The sequence below is a fragment of the Andrena cerasifolii genome, chromosome 13 (genome assembly GCF_050908995.1).
Source record: "Andrena cerasifolii isolate SP2316 chromosome 13, iyAndCera1_principal, whole genome shotgun sequence".
Lineage (NCBI taxonomy): Eukaryota > Metazoa > Arthropoda > Insecta > Hymenoptera > Andrenidae > Andrena > Andrena cerasifolii.
This window is the reverse complement of record NC_135130.1, coordinates 11,228,674-11,247,907: the sequence shown is the minus strand read 5'-3', so window position 1 is coordinate 11,247,907 and position 19,234 is coordinate 11,228,674. Positions and strand designations below refer to the sequence as shown.

General features: G+C 46.6%; 2 protein-coding genes across 4 annotated transcripts in view; one reads left to right on the top strand and one right to left on the bottom strand.

Moving 5' to 3' along the window:
- The window catches only part of Sppl (signal peptide peptidase-like protein), a 327,977-nt gene that overhangs the window by 228,306 nt on the left and 80,437 nt on the right, over positions 1 to 19,234 (top strand). The gene's annotated exons all lie outside the window — the stretch shown is intronic.
- Positions 3,009 to 19,234, bottom strand: part of Bi (T-box transcription factor bifid) — a 77,009-nt gene continuing 60,783 nt past the window's right edge. For 2 of the 3 annotated variants that reach the window (XM_076825222.1, XM_076825220.1), the window contains exons 5-7: positions 12,069 to 12,215; positions 11,312 to 11,388; positions 3,009 to 5,931 (exon numbers count right to left, since the gene is read on the bottom strand). In XM_076825222.1, the coding sequence (XP_076681337.1) occupies positions 5,124 to 5,931; positions 11,312 to 11,388; positions 12,069 to 12,215 (1,032 nt within the window). In that variant the 3' untranslated portion in view covers positions 3,009 to 5,123. The remainder of the gene's footprint in view (positions 5,932 to 11,311; positions 11,389 to 12,068; positions 12,216 to 19,234) is intronic. The other variant, XM_076825221.1, reaches the window with a different exon arrangement.

Here is a 19,234-nt window from a genome sequence, read left to right as displayed (position 1 = left end):
CTTCCAGAGGACCGGGCAGAGGGCGGCCCGGTACCAAGCGTGTAGCGTGCCCCGGCCAAAGAGCACGGTTTAATATCGTTTATAAATTATTCCGCGGAGATAGCCATCAGCATACAAATTGGTTCGGCGAGGACCTCGGGCGGGCCGCGTGTTTCCTTCGATTCCCTTCGAACACGGATCCTTTTTCCACTGAAAGGTCGGCTCTGTCGAATGCCACTCCACGGGAAAATGGGCAAATTAACGAGCCTGGTTAACGTTAACAGATTTCTGTAGTGGAAACGTCAATCCCATATACATTTATTGCATAAATCAGCCAGCATTTCTTATGCATAGCAGGATTTTTGGTTAAAAAGTCCTGGAATTTTGCAACCCCACAGCGGGGGTCTTAAACTTAGCCCATCGCAATATATAAATATTGGGAATACGTTGAGAACGTTCGTTTTGCAAATTACTTTTTAAGAAACCGCTACTACACCCTCGAGGGGGAAGTCATGCTAATATCGCCGGAACTGCCATAGCTCTATCGCGTTTAAAGACAACAAAAAGACGAGCAGCTTTCGTGATCGAATCGATTACCACGATACTGGTTGGCTGCTCGCGGAACGCGGTATAAAATCGAAAAACGAGCCGCATAAAAGTCAACCGATACGTATCTTACTTCAGACGGAGCCCATTTATTTTCTCGAGTCCTGTTTCCTCTATTCATGGCTCTTACAGCCGAACGCTTTCGACAGGGATTTCGAAGGATGACTAAAGAGAACTCGCATGAACTGGGGGTAATTTCACTTAGCTGGAAAAGACATACTCAGCTGCCCTTTCCTACTAGGTAATCTCTTCCGCCACTAATTAATTTCATTTAGCTGGAAGCGCGCACCGACAACTCGGACGAGCAATTATCGCCAATTGATGGTGGAAAAAATCGCAGTAGATACGAGTGAAAGGATCGGAACGGTGTCAGCGGCGTCAGATCGATTGCGTTGCATTAATTGACCATGAAAATGGAATGTCACGGCTCGTAGATTTTCCAGATTAGGCGCTGCTGTGACTGCCGCCCGTTTTAGTCCAAGTCTGTGACGCCATATTTTCCACACCGCGTATGGTCATCGACGCATTTTTTAGTCACAGCATGCGTTTAAAGAGGAAAACTTTTCAGACTACGACTAAGAATTACAGGTATCTAATAGGTCCCAGATATGTAAACGATATTAGGGGCGGGTGCTGTATGGAAGTCCACGGTTCTGTAATTTCTAAGAGCATTAATTTAAGCCCAATTACGGAGGGCCAAAGATCTCTTCAGAAGTGGTATCGACGGGAACTTTCCCCACGTCATAATTGGGACTTGCCCCCCACGTCATTCGTATTACGCATGTTTGTTTGTGGTATATTTTTTATGAATCCATAAACGACCCACGCGTGCACATGAATTATTTATGCTTAAACGCGAAGCTTGTCGGCGGCAACGCGATATTTTAGGTTATGAAGAAAAGAAAGAACCACGGAATTCCTCGTTTCCGATAAATATACCGGCTCATAGGGATCCGATCGAGTGGCTTTAATTATACAATCATGTAATTTGTGCGTTCACGTGCGATTAAGTCGTTAGCGTTTATGGCGGGCGGGGCGGAAAAATTGAGAGACTCACCTTGAGGTGGTCGTGGCATATTTTTAACGGACGAAGTTTGTTTATTTAACTATCGAGTAGAGCCTGAATGGGCATGTTCTCGGTTGGACGACGATTACTATGGTAATTCGTTCAGAGATCGATCACGTGATTAACAGTGATTACTAGATCTGACACCAGGTGGCGAAGTTTGCGCTGCCGTACACCTTCTACGGGTTCGTTTCTTTTGCTGTAGTCAACTTCTATGAATATTAATGACGATTTGTATTTGAAACGTTCGCGAAACGTTGCTTCCTCGTTAGCAAACCCTACGAATTGCTCACTTACCTCCAAACCTTGATGATGATAGCAGGAAATTAGTCGAGCTGCGTGCAATCTCATTATCGGGAGAGTTGCAGTTAAACAGAAATTCCTATTAACATCCCTGGATCTAAAGTCACTGATAATCACAGAACGTGAGTGAGGGTGGCAAGAAACAGAGAGAAAAAGACAGTTTCGTATTTTTAAATTAATATATATATAATTCTTAGTCACGTGGATCTCGGAGGGCGTTTCTGGGAGGTAGGGGTGAAGGAGGGGAGGGCTGGGAAGGTGTACAATATACAATACAAGCCACGGATATCACGGATTCTCGTGTTTGTTTAAAAGATTTCGATTTCGCTGCGTTACATTCTTGTCTTTTTCATTTTATTGCTTTTCTCTCGACAACGTGTTCTCCTCCCTTGGTGCAGGACCGTGTGCAGCGCGCTTCGGAAAGTAATCGTAATGAGAGTGAACGAAGGAAACAAATGAATCGAGGATTGAGCAAGATTTTTTGTACGTCGAGGGACAATTGTGTTAGTCTTCACTGTGCTTGGGTAGGGCCCCGTTACTAGACGATACGGCCCTGAATTGCGCACCAGGCTGTGCGCGCTGCAGTCACGTTGCTTTCCGAGCATCATCTTATATGAAATATGAACGTTCTGCCGTTGCATTTTTCAATTATTTTCAATTATCGCTCCGCGTCTCTCCTACATCCCATTTTTGGACCTTCCCCGAGGATTGAGCCAAAAGGAAGCGGTATTCTCGTTTATAAAATCTTCGGCGTGACTTCGTTTCCGCTCGGGTCGAGGAAGGTGCACGGCTTTTAGTTTCAATCCCCTGCGGATATTAAAACTTTTTGTGTTTTTTCACGATAGGTGGAGAAGAATGTGTGTGTGTGATCGATAAAAATAACGGGATGACTTAAGTGAGCGATTTCGTTCCGTGAAATTAATCAATGTCAAGACTGAAAATAAAATTACTTATTAAAATGGCTCAAGTGCGACTTAGGCTCGCAGGTTTGTCACTAAGACAGATGGACAAGAAAATGAGGAGAACAAAAAAATAACAACAAATAATACCGACGAACGTTTAACAGACATCGCATTTATTAAAAATTTTAAATAGGAAAGAAATATTTAAAATAATCAATATAATGACAGTTTGTAACTGGCAAAGTGGCATTAATTAATAAAAAAAGAAGTAGGAACAGGTGTAGGCGTATATATTCACATTTTTATACAACAAACGTGATAGTGTCTTAGGTATCACGAGTTTCTCCACAATTGAAATAAGGAAATGTTCGAGGAATAATTGTGGCGGCACTTTGAGATTGCCGAGGTGTTACAATTCCGTATTCTGTACAATTAGAACGATTACACTGCGTAGTAAATATTATAAAACACGGTATTCCAACATTTACACAGGAGAATTGTAAAAAAGTTCATCGCTAATAACAGTTTACAACTGAAAGTAATTGACACTAATCACTAAAAGGATACTGAACAAATGTAGTTACAATTTGTACACAATAAAAACGATAAACTTATATAGCAGGCCCTACAGTTCGTTTCATTGCAACATTTCGGTGAAAAAGAATAAAGCATAAAAATAGGAATTTATCAAAGGAAAGTTGATGACAAGCTCTGCGAACAGAAGTCGCACTCCAACATTCTAATCACCCGTTAAATTAAGTTTCCCAGAATTGCAATTTTTTCTAATACCATACTTGCTGTAGAATTAGTACCAAAATTTAAAATTACCGGCAATCTGAGGGTTAATCACGAGAGTACACTGGACTCATGCGTCGGCCAGAACGAGGGGGTAACCACCCTTGCCTTTTAGGAACGACAGGGTGCTGCACATTCGCCAAGCACTGCATTCTTGAAAAGTTCACTGCTCAACGCTTCGCCGCTTTTTTCCGCAGTTATCTACATCGATCGCTAACGTTTATACAAATAGAGGAACGAGGGGCGCGGGGTGATAAAGCAAAAGGGTGTCCATTCTCCGAAGCAACAGTGTCGAGAGGGTGTGGACGAACGCCTTCACAGAGATCGTTCGTGATTTTGGTCCGATTCGGTCTGATAAGGTTCCAGAACTGACGTGTTGCGAAAGTGGCACCCTCTACGTTCCCGTAACTCCGAGGACGACGCTTAAGTCCCAATTTTTCATCTATAAAACACGCAGAGAGGCAGACAAGAGCGGAAAGGAGACCGAATCGGATTGAAATTGTCATTTGTGGCATATCATTTATATCTTCTTTCACCTTCTTTTCCATTCGCGTTCGGGGGCGTCGTGGCGTTATCGGGCAGCGTGCGTTTATGCGTCATTTACGTCTCTCTAATAATTAATATAATATTATATTCAATAATTAATACAGAGAGTAGTTATTTATATTTATATATATATATAATATATATATACATATATATATATATATATATATATATATATAAAATATAATATAATATAATATCACTAGGATACATATGTACAGGGGCTGCAAATAGTAGGAGGTGCTTTTGTATTGCAATGTCTCCCTCGTTTACACCTAAAACGCACGCGGGCAGAACGTAGTCGTGCTATTTATCACTAGCGACGTGCATGTCACTCTGTCCTTACCAAGCTTCTGAACAATTGCAGTGTACAAGTTCGAAACACTTCGAGTACTGGTGAAAGCCTGTTGCTGACAGGATATCAGAAGAATATTGCAAGGATTTTAGATGACTTCTGAGGTGACGAAGACGTTCGCATCGTGCACCCTACCGTGCCCCGCGTTAATGTACACCACCAACTCTCGCAAACCGTGCAACGTCTGTAGACCCCGGGCCCCACGCGATCCACCCCGGCCATATTATATACACTCACAGGGAACTAAGCCCAGCGCCGAGTCCCAGATATCAAAGGAGAACACGTCCCCAGTCCGTAGCGTAAAATTGCACTTCGTAGTCTCGGGCGTCCCTCATCCAGGTCGCCGCCTGTCCACCAGAGGGACGCGGAGGGGCCCGGGGTGCCATGAAGCATCCCAGAATGGGGCACAGAGGGTCCCGGGTCGAACCGACGACCCTCTCCCTCGCTACGACAGCTCGGAGGTCGAGTCCGGCTCCCTCTCGTCGCCGTAGAGCTTTTCAGGGTCACAGGGTTCAGCCAACCGCTTGTCTTCGGGGTCGTCGTTTGTGCTGGTCACGGGCTCGTTCTCCTGTCACGGACTCCCTCCCCCAGCATCCGCATCGCCCCTGTGGCCAGGTGTCAGGCTGGGGCTGCGCCTCCTCTTCTCTTGGAGCCCGTTCACCATGTTCTCGATGGACTTCAGCTCGCCGGCGGAGCTGCTGCTGGACGTCAGGCCCGCTGTTGGCGTTGGGGACCCGGTTGGAGGCCTGGGTGGAGGGGATCTAGGACTGAGAGTCCTGCTACCGGGGGTGACAGTCTCGAAAGCGGAGCCGTGGGATGGCGCTGGTAAGGTATAAGGCGCGTATCGATGTCCTTTCAGCTGATGTAACGGGCTGGCCAAGGGGTGGTGGTAGTGCGCAAACAAGGCTGGATGCTGAGATGCGGCAAGAGCTAGTTGCGCGTTAAAGAGCATGCCTGGTGACACTCCACCGTGGATGCCCAGGTGACTGGGGGGTATTAGAGGACCTGGACCAGGATATAGGCCGGGTACTGGTGGGTAGAGGTATGGTAATAGAGGTGGATGAAGCGGCAGGCCCACTGAGACTTCTGGTCTAGGTCCCTCTGAGCTTGTTGGCCCTGGACCACCTCCACTCTCAGAGCCTGATGAATCGCTGCCTTCGCCCCTCTCACTGGTCCTGTCGTCCCTTTCACGGGAGTGCTCACGTTCGCGCTGATGGTGTCCGGGGTGGGGAGTGTCAGGACCCACGACGTCCAGGAGCTTGTCATCGTCATCGAGGAGATCATTGACGGAGTTTGAGGAGCGACGGTTCTCGGGGGACGCTGGACCACCTGCTGTCAGCCTGGAACCGCCTCCCGACACTGTCAATACCGCCTGCCTTCTGCAACAACGACGCAGAGTTAGCCATCTTCTAGGGCTGGTTACGCGATCTTATTGAGGGTCTTTGTTACAGGATGATTCGACTGTGTCTGGGCTTCCAGGTCAGGTATCTTAAGGGATCACGGTTTGAAATGAAAATACATGTCAGAAGAACAATAGCATTGATATTTCTCTCACAATTGTTACCACTATCCAAAATAGGTTACACAGAGGTTCACAATGATCACAGTGGCAACGCAGATAATCCACCACTTAATGAAGCTACATACTTCGCACGGGTTTGGTATAACTGTTGCAGTCCCGTAAATGTGTGTCAACCGTCATCGTTGCGCGGATCGTATCATTAGATCGATTATATTAGGGTGCCTCTATATAATCCACAATGAAATGGTCGGACTCCCGTGCAAATTACAGTGATATACAATGACTTCCCCACTTTGGAACAGGAGACTTACGGAACCAATTGGCAAAATTGGCTTCGAAGATGTTCACATTCCAGTTTCCACACTCACCGCTATTCCATGGAAGCTTGACATCCCAATTTGCAACCCAATTCCTCTCAAAGCCGCCGTTTCCAATTCAGAAACCAATTTTCCACGTTACCCACCGGGTTGCAATTCCAAAACGGGCTTACCCCGAAAATCTTCACAGTAATGGTTTCCCACAGGCGGTTCACTACAAAAATCTACGCAACCGGGCCATACGTATCGCGTTCCCCATGTCCACCTTGAAGGAGCCACCGGGCAAATCAACAAATTCGTCCCGCGGCGAAGCTCATTAACCGAGAAGGTACGCATCCCGTCGGGAATGAAGGGGTTAAGGGAGGAACAGAACGATGCAAATCAGCGTATTTCAACGGACACGCCGAACAAACCTAAGTATCGTGTAAGACTCGACTAGGGCCATGAGAGGAGCCGGACGTAACGAGAGGCTTACCGATACCTTAATGCCATGTAATGCGATCAATGCACCGACACAGGGAAAGCAAAACGACGACAGAGTGAAAGAGAGACGTATAGAGCGAGGGAGCAGGGGGGAAGCAGAAAGAAGGGGAGAAACAGAGAGAGATGGTCAGAGTGTGTACATCGTCGGTGTACGGATGAATCCGTGAGGCTCGAAAGGGTGTTACGCTACGGTTCTCCGGTTTCCGACGCGCTTAAGTGCGAGAGCACGTTAAAATCAATAGTTTGCGTAGACTACACGGGATTTTGTAAGTGACTCTCCCTTCCCTCGGCTATCTAACGATATTTTGGTCATGAATTTTTTTTATAGACAGGCTGTTCGATATGGTTGGTTCACCTGACGTTCTGGGGGCTTCGGCTAGTTACTTCAAGAAAGATACATGCAGGTTAGAGCTGCCTGTATTCTGAACATGTGGTGATAGTTCTCTATTTAAACTAAAGATTGACCAGAAAGTGAGGAGAGGACGCTTCTGATGATGATCAAACGATTGCTAGAGCCTTTGTTCAGGATTGTGTTGGTAAGCTTGCACATTTTTCGTTGAAAGTAGCCCCTTATTCCAACTATCAGTTTGGGTCCGTCAAACATTTCATGAATTTCAGATGCATCCTGGAGTAAACAATGAAATTCAATGACGGACGGTTGATGTTTACGAGATTAGTGTTTCGACGGCTAACCTTAACCTACTTTCAAGTCCTGCTAAATTAAAATGCGACATCCCTCAATTTTGTTGTTATCCGTGAAATGCGCGTTTCTTTGATCGATTCCACTATCTGTACTTACACGTCGGATGAGGTAATTGGATTCCCTAGACGTGCTTCTGTAGCGCGCTCGCGAGCAGCTGTTCTAGTTTCGAAAGCACTTGTTTGTGAACGGGATTTTGAAAATTATTACAACCGGGCCCATCAAACCCTCCACCTTTAACAGCTTGCGAATCCTCATTTCACTCCTCATTAAATGTGCTTAATTACTATTCACTACCTAGATAGTTCAATTTCATCAAACTCCCAGACATCGACCGCAGGAACTGATCGATTTGGCGTGGAATGACCCCTACATTACATGCAGACAATATCCCGTCCATCCCTGGAACGTAGTTAATCGTACAGAAGTCCATAAACGCGATGTCCAATTACTTCTAACACAACGAAAGCCCATACCGTGGTGCGCCTAACCTCAAACTGGTACGCCTTCTTGTCGCAATTTCACTGAATAATCACGCCGACCGGGGATATATCGATCTCAATCGAAGGATATTTCTTCTATCTGCCCATTTTGGCAAGCCGGGTGGCCGGTACGACTTTCCACGATGAATTATGCATATCCACGGAAATCCATCGCGGCCGGCGTAATTGAGCTATTTCAAAAGTTGCCGCTGAATTATCGTGCGGTCGGGGAATCTCTTTGATCCGCGATCGGCCACGTGCTCGCTCTTTGTTTCCTGTACGGCTCGAAACTTGCCGAGTTTCTATCGTTTTTCAGAGAACCCAGCCGGCTCGCATTTCTCCGCGGCTTTCACTGGCACACGGTCTTCCGACGCACGCCGCGTTGCGCGGGTCACCGGTGAATTTGGTTTTTGTCACGCACTTTACCAAGAAACGGGAAGATCTCGTTATTCTTAATATGTCCACTCACCATGCGATCAACCACAATGGGGATAGCCTGTGATTGGGGTACCCCAGCTGACCCCGCACCCCTATTCTAAATCTCCACAATTTCTCCTTAAATCGTCGCGAGGGGGCGCTCGCACGCGTCGCAAAAAGAAGAGGTGGAAGGAATCAAAGGTCCCGTATAATTTCGCCATAATTATGGGACGTCTACTCCGCGTTGCTCATCGAGTGAAGCCGCCGTCTCATCGATGGTTGACGACGTTCAGAGACAGAATGAAAATTCAGCCCCCAGTCGCCTTTGACGTTCGACTATCGGTGTCATCCCACCCCTGTGTCATCGTCGAGGATTTATAATCACCCCTTGAACCCCGGGGCCCTCGTGCCGGCGCAATGAACCCCGGCCACGCTTTTTTTGTGTTTCCACCCCCGTCCAGTATCCCTGAAAGCGCAGCATCAAGTGTGGCGCGTTCAGAGCGATTCTCTATAAAAATCCTAGGTGTCGATCGTTCGAAGTTGGACTGTCTTGACGAATTCTGGATAGTCGGACGTATCTTCCACAGAAGAAAATGTGGCGTAGCTTGGAAAGGGGTGGTTATTCGGTTGTCTTTATGAGAGTTAATTTTAATCTTCAATACGTGAAGAAAAGCGGAGGGCGTGACAAATAATAACGGGGATCCGTGACAATCTGCCCGTAGACAGATTCATTCTTCGCGTACACCGATAGGATCGTTCCGACGCGTGCGGTGATAAATGACGTGACAACGAACCGCGCCGGGCCAAGTGGTCGCCTTTTTTTCCCATTTGGCTGAAAATATTTCTTTTTAACCGGCATGACGAATCGACTCGACACACTCGAGTGGCGTTACGCCGTCTCGTGACTGGACGGCTCCGGTCTGCATTGTTAAAAAGTTAACGAAATAATGCGCCCTCCTGCGAAGCCAATACATTGACGGACGGGCGTGAGCACGTGACTGTTGAGGAAGTGCTGCGGGGCGATATTTTGCATATATGTTATATTAGTTGCCTAAAAGTGTTATCATCAATGAACTGAATAAGGTAACAAATTTACACCAATTTTAAGTAATGGTTGCATGAAACCTCAGATTTTTTTTACAGAATTTCAACGAAAATGAAGGGAAGAATCTTTGCAAAAAAAGGAGGATATAAGGCCATCGACACCGAGAGTAGACAACGCCACCTCTAAAACGCCCTTTTATACGCCAGTTACTGGCTGGTAGCGGCAATATAAAATTCAAAGCTACAACCAAGTGGCACCCTCCACGCTAACGACAGCGCCGCCCCTGAGCATCAGTATGCTAATCCGATGATTGGCTATGTTCCAACCCCGCTCTCTCCCACTCCCACGGCTACATCTCCCGTTTCTCTGCGGCTTCCTGATGGGATCCGGCCACCCTTAACCGAAACCATAAGCCAAAACTAACCCTTATTCTAATTAGACGGCGCCACGACGCGCCCCCTGCTTTGCATATTTTCTCGATTAACCTCGCCCTTTCTTTATCCGTGGGCCGTGCCGGGCATCGCTTCAATTTCCGCGGAATTTTCTCGGTCCCAGCTTTTTTCGCACACCCGCACGGAGCACGTGTCTAAGGAAGAGTTGATGCCCTGAAGCCAGGCTGCTAAGTAAATACTGTGGCTAATGGTGTCAGTTGGTTTAAAACATGACGTTTGGAAATTTTTTGGTTGTGATAGGCCAGTGTTACCAAAATGTGAGCCTACTTCTGAGATTACCAGTACCTCTGTAGATAACAGAATCAATTCAGAACTTCAGGCTGTGCAGATTAAGCTTAGATTAATCTACAAAGTTTACCTAATCCACAGCTTCATTAAAAGGATAAGTGGTTCGAACATCACCTAACATCCGCTGTAGTGTTCACAATCAAGGATTAAAGCGTCAATGGATTCCGGATTTCGGTCTGCTACTGTATACCCTAAGACAGCTCATTAAATCCAACCGAAACAGTCACAAGCGTCATAAACAATTTTACCCTCCATTACAACCCTTTTTCCCCTACGTCACAGCACCTGAATGCTCCAACGCTAATGCCATTCGCGATACAGACAAATTGGCGGAGCTTACGCGGGCTTTGGGCCGGCGATAAGTGCCTAACGAGGATTAGCAACGTTAACGAGGGCGCCACGAGACCTATGCATAGCAACTTAACCTCGTCAGAATCCACTCGAGAGCCTCCATCACCCCCTAGACGCGACCAATGAAATTGAAATGGACCTCGTTGCGGCCAGGAACCCTCGTCCTGACATATAAGCTCATAAACCCGCGATATTGAATACAAATGGACGATACCAGCCGACCGGGGTGCAAATGAGCCCCGCCGAACCATCCCCAGGCCCTAGGGGCTAACCCTGAGGTCAACATGTTGATCTTAATAGCGCGGATCGAGGGGAGACAACTAAACGCTTCGTGATCAGTTAGGTCTACCTCGAAGACATGGTTTAAAATTGAATTCTGATCGACGGGATGAGCCCGAAAGGAGTGGTTCCCTTGAATTTTCAGATTTCTCAAACGCGCCATGTGGTGAACATCGTTTTTATAGGATAATGTTTGGTGGTTTTATCTATTTGCCATTGTTTTTCTGACAAAGTAGCGGGTAAGACGAAGAACTTGCCGTAAAAATAGACTTTTCATGGAAAACAATAGTTTTATCAAAATCCCCAGATATAGACCACAAAAAAGTTCGAGTGAATGGGTCTTCTTGGATTCTAGACTTTCTGAATTCTTTTACGGCAAGTATCTGTATTATTATTTAGCTCAGTTTTGAAAGCGATACTCACTTTTTCTCGCGTTTCCCTGCCCCGGTGTCCCGGAACCCTTTCGCGAATGGATTGTTGTCGATCTTTAACTGGGTGATCTGCAACAAAATTAAGTTCTCATGTTATTTTATGTCCTTTAGAGATCACATCCCACGAAACAATCGATCCGTGTTACGGTGATGCAACTGTTCTGCCGATCGAGCTCAATTTAGTGGATTTCAAGAAACGCAGAGGCGTTCGCCGTTTGGAGAGATCCACAGAAACGATATCCTTCTTCCGGCCCCAGATACCGGGAAGGGACGACGATAACGAAGGGGGAGAAGAATCGCATAACGAAAAATCTGGACAAGGGGGCCCCTTTGCGCGCTCGCAACATCAAAAATAATGCGTACGAGGAATTACGGCGGTTCCCCGAACCCTTTCGGCTCGATCGACAACGGGGGATTTTAATTAACACGCCCAACCCAAAGAAAAACTTTTCGTTTGTCCCTGTTTTCGATCAAACGCTGCTTTCCACCCACTAATTTTTCGAATCGTCGTTTTCCTAACCATTCAGAAGATAAAATATGCTTTCTTCTGAGATAAGAACAGAATTTCATTGATTTCAGTGATTATTAAAGTTTTCCCATCCCGTCGATAGTTTTGGAAATGTTGCAAAGATCTGTATCACTGTATCATAATTATAACCTCTTATTTCACTTTTCGTTTAATATCGTAATTTCGCAATGCTGATCAGTGAACGAAAATAGATTGAAATGGAACGCAAATGTTCACTTACCTTTTCGTTTTGGTAAGCAGTCACCGCGATAAATTCCGTTTCCTTGAAAACGTAACTCCTGAATGTGGAGTAGGCGAGTTGCGAGATGTGATTGGCTCTCGCCAGGTGAAACCTCGGCTGGTATTTGTGCATCGAGTTCAATATTGTCTGAAACAGAGAGGTGATCGTTCATTGGGACAGATTGTCTCAGAGCAGAGCTTGTGCTCTCGCGATTCAATCACGGATCCCGAATATTTTCTCTAAAAATCAGTCGACTGCTGCGTTGCGCTGGGCATCGATTCAATCGATTTCAAGTTCCCGCGGTTTTCTGCAATAGCTCAACGACGTTGGTAACAATGCCAACTCCTTCCTCTCTCTCTCTCTCTACTGCTCTCCGTGGACGACGTTCTTACGCGAGCGAGTGTTTTACGAGGTAAGATTAGAATTATAACCAATCTTCATTAATTATTGACTTGAAGTTGTGGTAGCATAGAAATTCGATGTTAAAACAATTCTACCTTCATCGTATATCAGGATTTTAATGACAATTAACTGTCTGACTACGTTATGTGTTCAATTATATGTCACCGCGTGCAATCTAACCTAATTCATGCTACTGATTATTATCGATGTTTTCTTAATCGCGAAATTGATCGATGCTACTGTCGTCTACTGTTTCTGTAGACCCATAATGAATGTACTTAAAGAATGTATATTGTTACATGCCATTGTGCTTTCTGAGTGAAAGGTACGTAGGAAAACATAACCATTAAACGTCAACGAGACGACATGCTGACCTATTATGTATTATGGATCGCTATTAATAGGCAAAGATTCAGAGAATGTTACGACAAAGAGGAGCAAGAGAGAAAAGACCACGAATTCTAGTAAAAGTTTCTCGCGCTCGGCGACATCGTGTTATTCTACGAGATTATTTCGTGGAGCGTTGCTATAAGCATTGCGCCAGTCGCATCGTGCAGCGTCGATCGGCTCGAACCGTAAATTCGTTCTAAAGCACGCGGTTTCACGGTCGATGTCATATCTCTCCTCGACGATGACGATTTCTCTCTTTGACTTCTCTAATTAAAAGATCGATGTTGCGTATATGTTCGTGAAGCTTTAACATCAATTTCATTTCAAATTTGGAAGAAATCTGTGTAAGACTGAATCTTTAAAAAGGCAGGTAGACGTTTCTTGTTTTTGTGCAAGCTAAAAAGTATTCGGACTAAGAGTCTTTTTAATGGTGAAAGTTTTGTGATATATTCAAGGCGAATAAAACGATTGATTCACTCTTAAGTCGTGTTTCGCTGCTCCTTCAGCGCCATGCAAATGCACTGGTACCGTAAGAGCCAACAAGATTGCACGGGACATTCCATCGGGGAATGGATGCTCCTGTGCTGGCTACTCGATAAATCCACGTTCCACCGTGGCACCGCGGTAAGCGCGCGGTGGAATTTTCATAATCTTGAGCGCGAAGTCACTATTTCATTCTACCTCATCAATTGATTTTACAATTCGACGAATTTTGCTGCCAAAATCGTGTCAAGAATACAACTGTTGCGCAAACGAAACGAGATATTTCTCAACATACATTTTCCATAATCACTTCAACCAATCCCTGTGGAATCCATCAAGATTATGCGAAAGTAAGTGTGCGCCACCTTCTTTTACCGTCACAACCGAGGTAAAATAAAGAAAACACGAGGTCGCGAAATAATTCATAGAAGTAGAAGTTTTTACTGTAAGATACGAGCATCCACGGGTGGCAAAGTCCTCGGAAACATGTTCCACCGCGTTGGCAGCGACCTCCTCCGGCGAACAAGGGGCAGACAGAGGATAAGGGCAAAGGTCTGTACTGCGAGAGCGGTCGCGATAACTACAGGCAGAGAGAGAAACGGTGTCCAATCCGTGTCCCTGTGCGGTGGATCCCTCCCAATCCAGCAATAAATAAAACGCAGACCAGCGCTGCCTGCCGTCGTGTGTGGAAATCGCGATCATACGGGGAGAAGCTGTTGGCCCGCGGCAGTCGCCATTATGCGCGGCTCCGTACAAAGGAGAAATAATTAGCGCTGCTCGGCTGATAAGCCGGCCAATCTAGGCGTTTGTCATTAGCCTATCAAAGCCGAATGCCTCTTTCCCTTTCTCTCTCTCTCCGGCTGTGTGCAAGCTATCTCCTTTCTCCTGGACCTTCGGCCTCGACACGCCTCCGGCGCCGTGGAAAATATGTGCGAACGCTGATCGGAGCAATTAGTATTTCTCCGCAGTCTAATCGGGGCTTGCTCGAGCGCGACAAATGTGCGTCTTTTCGCCATGAATTTCAATGACCGAAGGGAAGGTGCTTTTACCACTTCTGATGACATTTCTGGTCCTTTAGCTGGAAAAGCCTATCACGCTCCTTGTTCTAGATTCCGAATCATGAAATATCCGTGTAATTTCGGATGGAGGCTATCGAAGGAGAGGGACTACCGCAGAGCCAGAGTTAAGGAGTCTAAAGAGTCGGTGGAAATCGGGAGAGGCAGGCATCGAAAGGACTCGAGCCGTGTGTGTATCGTGCCACGTGAATTGACCAGCCCGATAAAGGGGAGGGGGATGGTGGAGTTAGAGAAGAGGGAGGTCGAGGAAAGTGAGAGAATATCCTGACCGACACAGAAGCCGACACTGCTAATGACTCTGTCCGCGGTAATCTCCGGGTGTTATCTGTCCTGGCTACCTGGGGCCCACCTACTTCGAATCACGAAGCTGCACACGCTTCTATCTCGTTTCTTGGCGATCAGCCGACGTTCCGACGCGCGTCTCCGCTTCGTCGAGGTTGCTTGAGAATGGGACCGTAGATGTTGAAACGAACACACATATAGGGATACGAATGGTATAGGTTTTCAAGTTTATCGACCACGCTCTTAAGTCCTGCTTGTCTTTTTTGTTTATCCCTCTTTTGGCGGAATTCCGTAGCGCGATACCACGCTGAAAGGTTTTCAAATTCGCGGGGAATCAGTCTGCGAAGAACTCGCGATGGTCCAAGGGATTTCAAATCGATAAATTGAAAATCGGGGGTTTGAGAAGGTTTGATTTGAGTTTTTAATTTTAATTTATGGATTCGTCGTGACGCAAGTTCGCCAAGAAGAGTCCTCGGTGCCACGGGTTAAACGCAAAGCCCTACACCCTTGTTAAAGCAAACTCGACGAAAGGAAACTGGGAGGTGCGCGCGCGCGGAACTCGCGTGAAAAACGAAAAAGAAGAAGAAAGGAGGAAGCTCTCTGCTGGTTTCAGAGCCTGTGTGCACCGCAAACTAACCGCGCACAGTTGCCTTATGTACGGAGTCTAAGTAATCCTCAAACCATCAGCTAACTTCTTAACCCTCAAAGTGAAAAGGGCCGCCTTGAGGCGGGGGATTGGGGAGAGCTCCTCTTTGTCTCCTCGTTTGTTCGCCGGCTTGCTTCTTTCGCCGCGTGAGTTTCCGCGCGGAAAGGAGTCGTCGATGACGTCGCCAGAGCCAGCAAACCCTTTCGAAGCCAAGAGAGACTTGTTTGCCCTTCTGTACGATCAGTTGGTCAAACAACTCGGTTAAGACTTCGCTCTTCTGACGTGGTACACGCGTGCACGGAGGAATAACTTGCGGCACCTCAAAATACCTTCCTGCACCCTAAATACGAGATCGTCGATCGAAAGCAGACTCTACGTCGACGTAATAAAGTCAATGACTTGTCACCACTTGATCTTAGAAATGGCAAGCAAAGAATTTCCTGGAAATATGGATGTTCGGAGTCTGCCGGTTCTTAAATTTCAAACTGGGGAACATCGGTTAAAGATGAATGGTTCAAAGTACATAGTACGCTAAACAATTCAAATTTTCCAATTCTCAAAAACATCCTCGTTAACGTCTTAATTCCTTAAACCCAAAGGCTCTTTTTGACAATCTCCACTTTGAAAGGATTAGCAAGCACAATTTTCCCCTCCGAAACTTCTGCCTCCTTCCGAGCCAAAAACAACGACCCAAAGAAGCTAAGAAACGCAAAAAAATAGTCTCCAGAAGAAGGAGGAAAGACGTCGAGCCGTACGCGTCAGACACGATGGGCGGGTAGGGCGAAAGGGTGGCGAGAACAGTGGTGCCAACTCGGCAGGAAGCGGCAGAGGAGCGAAAGCAAGCAAGCAGAGGGTCCTCCGTATGTCGGGGGTGCGAGAAAGAAAAGGCGAGGCACACCGGCGACGGGGATGGAACGCGGAAGAGGAGAAGGAAGGAGGTGGTCGTCCTGGTATCGACCGGCTGAAAAAGGGGTGGATTTTTCTACCCCTGGGCGGAGGACCAACGTTGGGGGACGTGTTCTGGACTCGATTGCGACTAGCCCACCTCCGATCTCTGCGCCGAAGGAAACCGACCCAGTTGCTCTCTTAAGTTTCACTGTAGTTTCTTGGAGTTATCTCAAATGAAACGATTCTTTACGTCATCTCATCCTTTCTCATCTTCGTTTATTTACTATGAGCAGTATTGGTGTGTGAACATTCTCTGCGTACAAGTGAGTTCTTCTTTCTTTCGTGACTGAAGATACCCAAGAGAGAGAGCATCAACTGCATAACACTCAAATAAACAAATGTACAATAAAACAGCCGACTAGTTTAAACCTGAAATTGAACGGGTTCAAAGAATAACACCTATTCCTCGACATCAACGTTCTCGACGGTTAAAATCACTGCTGAAGGCTCTCCCACGCGAATCTTGCTCCCATCTTCGCTGAATGGAAACATCACAACTGCTCGGAAGCGGCCGTTTATTGGCACTAACAAACTTTGACACCGTGCTAACCAAGCTGATTCCACGGAATTCAATTAATCCCCGGATTGGATCTAAGTTCGGGGAAGAGGCGCGTGGGAGCGCGGCCGCGCTTCTTCGCGCATCTTCCCCGAACGAATTAGGCGCCGTTGCTTGCTCGTTCCACGGCCTCGATTTTCCGCCGGCTAGAATTGCGAATGTCGACGGTGGCCGAGGATTTCGTGGTCGTGGAGGCGGAGAAGAGAGGGAAAGAAATGGTTCCTCCGGGGGTTTCTCTGCCACTTACTCGGCCGGAAGCTAATTGGCCCGGATCGAGGGTGGCTTTTCCATCATCCGGTTCACGGCATTATGGCTGACTCGCACGTGAGCCGGTCGACCAATGGAAACGGGAGTCGATGCCCGAACGACCGGGAGGAACTGCTTCCAACGATGTTCTTCGCCTTCCTTCCTCCGGCCTAATTCCTGATGGCCTTCGCTGGGATGGTTGGCGATAAAACGCGATGGGAGCTTGATAAAGGTGTCGGGGGTTGCACGGAGTAGACTATACGCCACGGAACATTGGCATTGTTCTTCTTTTCTTGAGAAATTTCGGATGTGCATCTTTGGCCTGGAAGGATTAATTGGCTTGAAGGGGTTCGTGTGTGTGCTCGGCAGGCAATCTTTGAACTATCAGTTCCCTGTGCCAAGGCTACCAACCAATAAACAAGCGAGACGTAAGGAGTACAGCTATTAATGGTCAAATAAACGGTCCTTTACTATCGAAGCAGACGCATTTCAATGAACCCATTATAACGTTTACTGTATAATGAACAGAATAGGGTCACTAGCTCCGTGAATAGCGATAGGGTCAGCCGCAGGTTGTGTCGATCAACTCTCGATCCGCGAGAGTCAGATGTAATATTTGAAAATGGAATATGCCACGATCAGTGTCCTCAAGGCCCAGCAGGATATCGATGCCCGGTTTAATCGTAAATTACCAGGCCGGTGTCAAGTTAACGGACGACGATAGTACCTATTTACTTTCATTCAATGATCAAAGAACCGCGTTAAACCGATAACGCTTATCTACCCTTGCACAGTGGTCCCATTCAACTGGGATTCACTCTGACCGAGAATTTCTGCGCAATTCCGTCGTTAATTTGAAGACGCCCCGGAATCAGGACCGCATCGCATAATGACCATCGATGCCTCGTGGCAGGCTTGTTAAGTTCGCGCCAGGTTCGGGTGCCATTGGAACTAAATGGCACCAGTTATTCGAGTGACAATTCACTTTAATTGCTGCAACCATTTCCGCGCGGCCACATTTCGTTGCTCGGCGCTGTAATTAATTATGATTGTTTAAAATAAAATTTGTTTTACTGGGGGGCCGAGTTTAAACACTTGAATTAACTCGATTTGCCTCAACTGGTCGGAGGCAAAAATTGCTGAATAAGTTGATTAGTAAATTGCTTGCGGAAATTGTTAATAATGAGGATGGTCGGGATTTGGTGTAATCCCTTTTCAATACATGAAAATTAATATGATGTAAGTGCTCCTTTGTGACTCTTCCACGTGTCCGTAAACGAGAAAGGGACAAAGATCGAACGGGACCGTAAATCATCCACTTCAATTAATCGGCATATCATTTCAAATAATAAACCACTACGAAAACACCCAATCCTGAAGGGGTTAACGCTTCCACGTTCCCTCCATGTTATTAACGGTTCCTCGTCGCGAAAAAGGGGGAAACAGAGGACAGAAAGCGATCTCCAAAGGAAGCTAAAAGCAGAGGCACTGATCGGCGAGCATCCCCAGCGACATCTTTTGAAAATCCACCCCCTCGTGATCGTCGCGATGTTGCTCGATTTCCACGAGAGTCGGGACGACGAGGAAAAAATCCGGCATAGGAAAACGTTAAACGGAAATCAGCCGGCCGCTTACAAAGCGCCGTCGGCCCCGCGGGGGTGGTGGAGGAGAAAAAAATCTCTTTGATGGCTCAGCCCGGTCTCTCTGCCGTTGAAATACGCTCAGAAAGATGGAAAATGCCGTGGGGAGCTGTACAGGGGTGGGGTTAAGTGTGAAATTGCGGCCAATGCACCGCGGGAACCAGAATTTTCCTCTTCTGTGCGAAACCGTTTCGGAATATTTGATAGGGTGGCGTTTGAGACACCGATAGACGCGTGAAGTGTCGAAGGGGGTTATATTTACCTTCCCGATGGTTATATCGACCATATTCTAGCATTGACCAATACTTTGGGAATTTATGGAGTTCTTTTACAATTTTCAAATATTAAAATTGTAGTCCCTGAATTTAAATTCAAGACTTGGCGTGGCTGCTCGAGCTAAAATAGAAGATCGGCGCGTAAACAAGTGAAATGCGACGCAGAATCACAATCAACTTTCCTGGAGCAATTAGTACTCGGTGAGCATTAAAAGAGCGGCG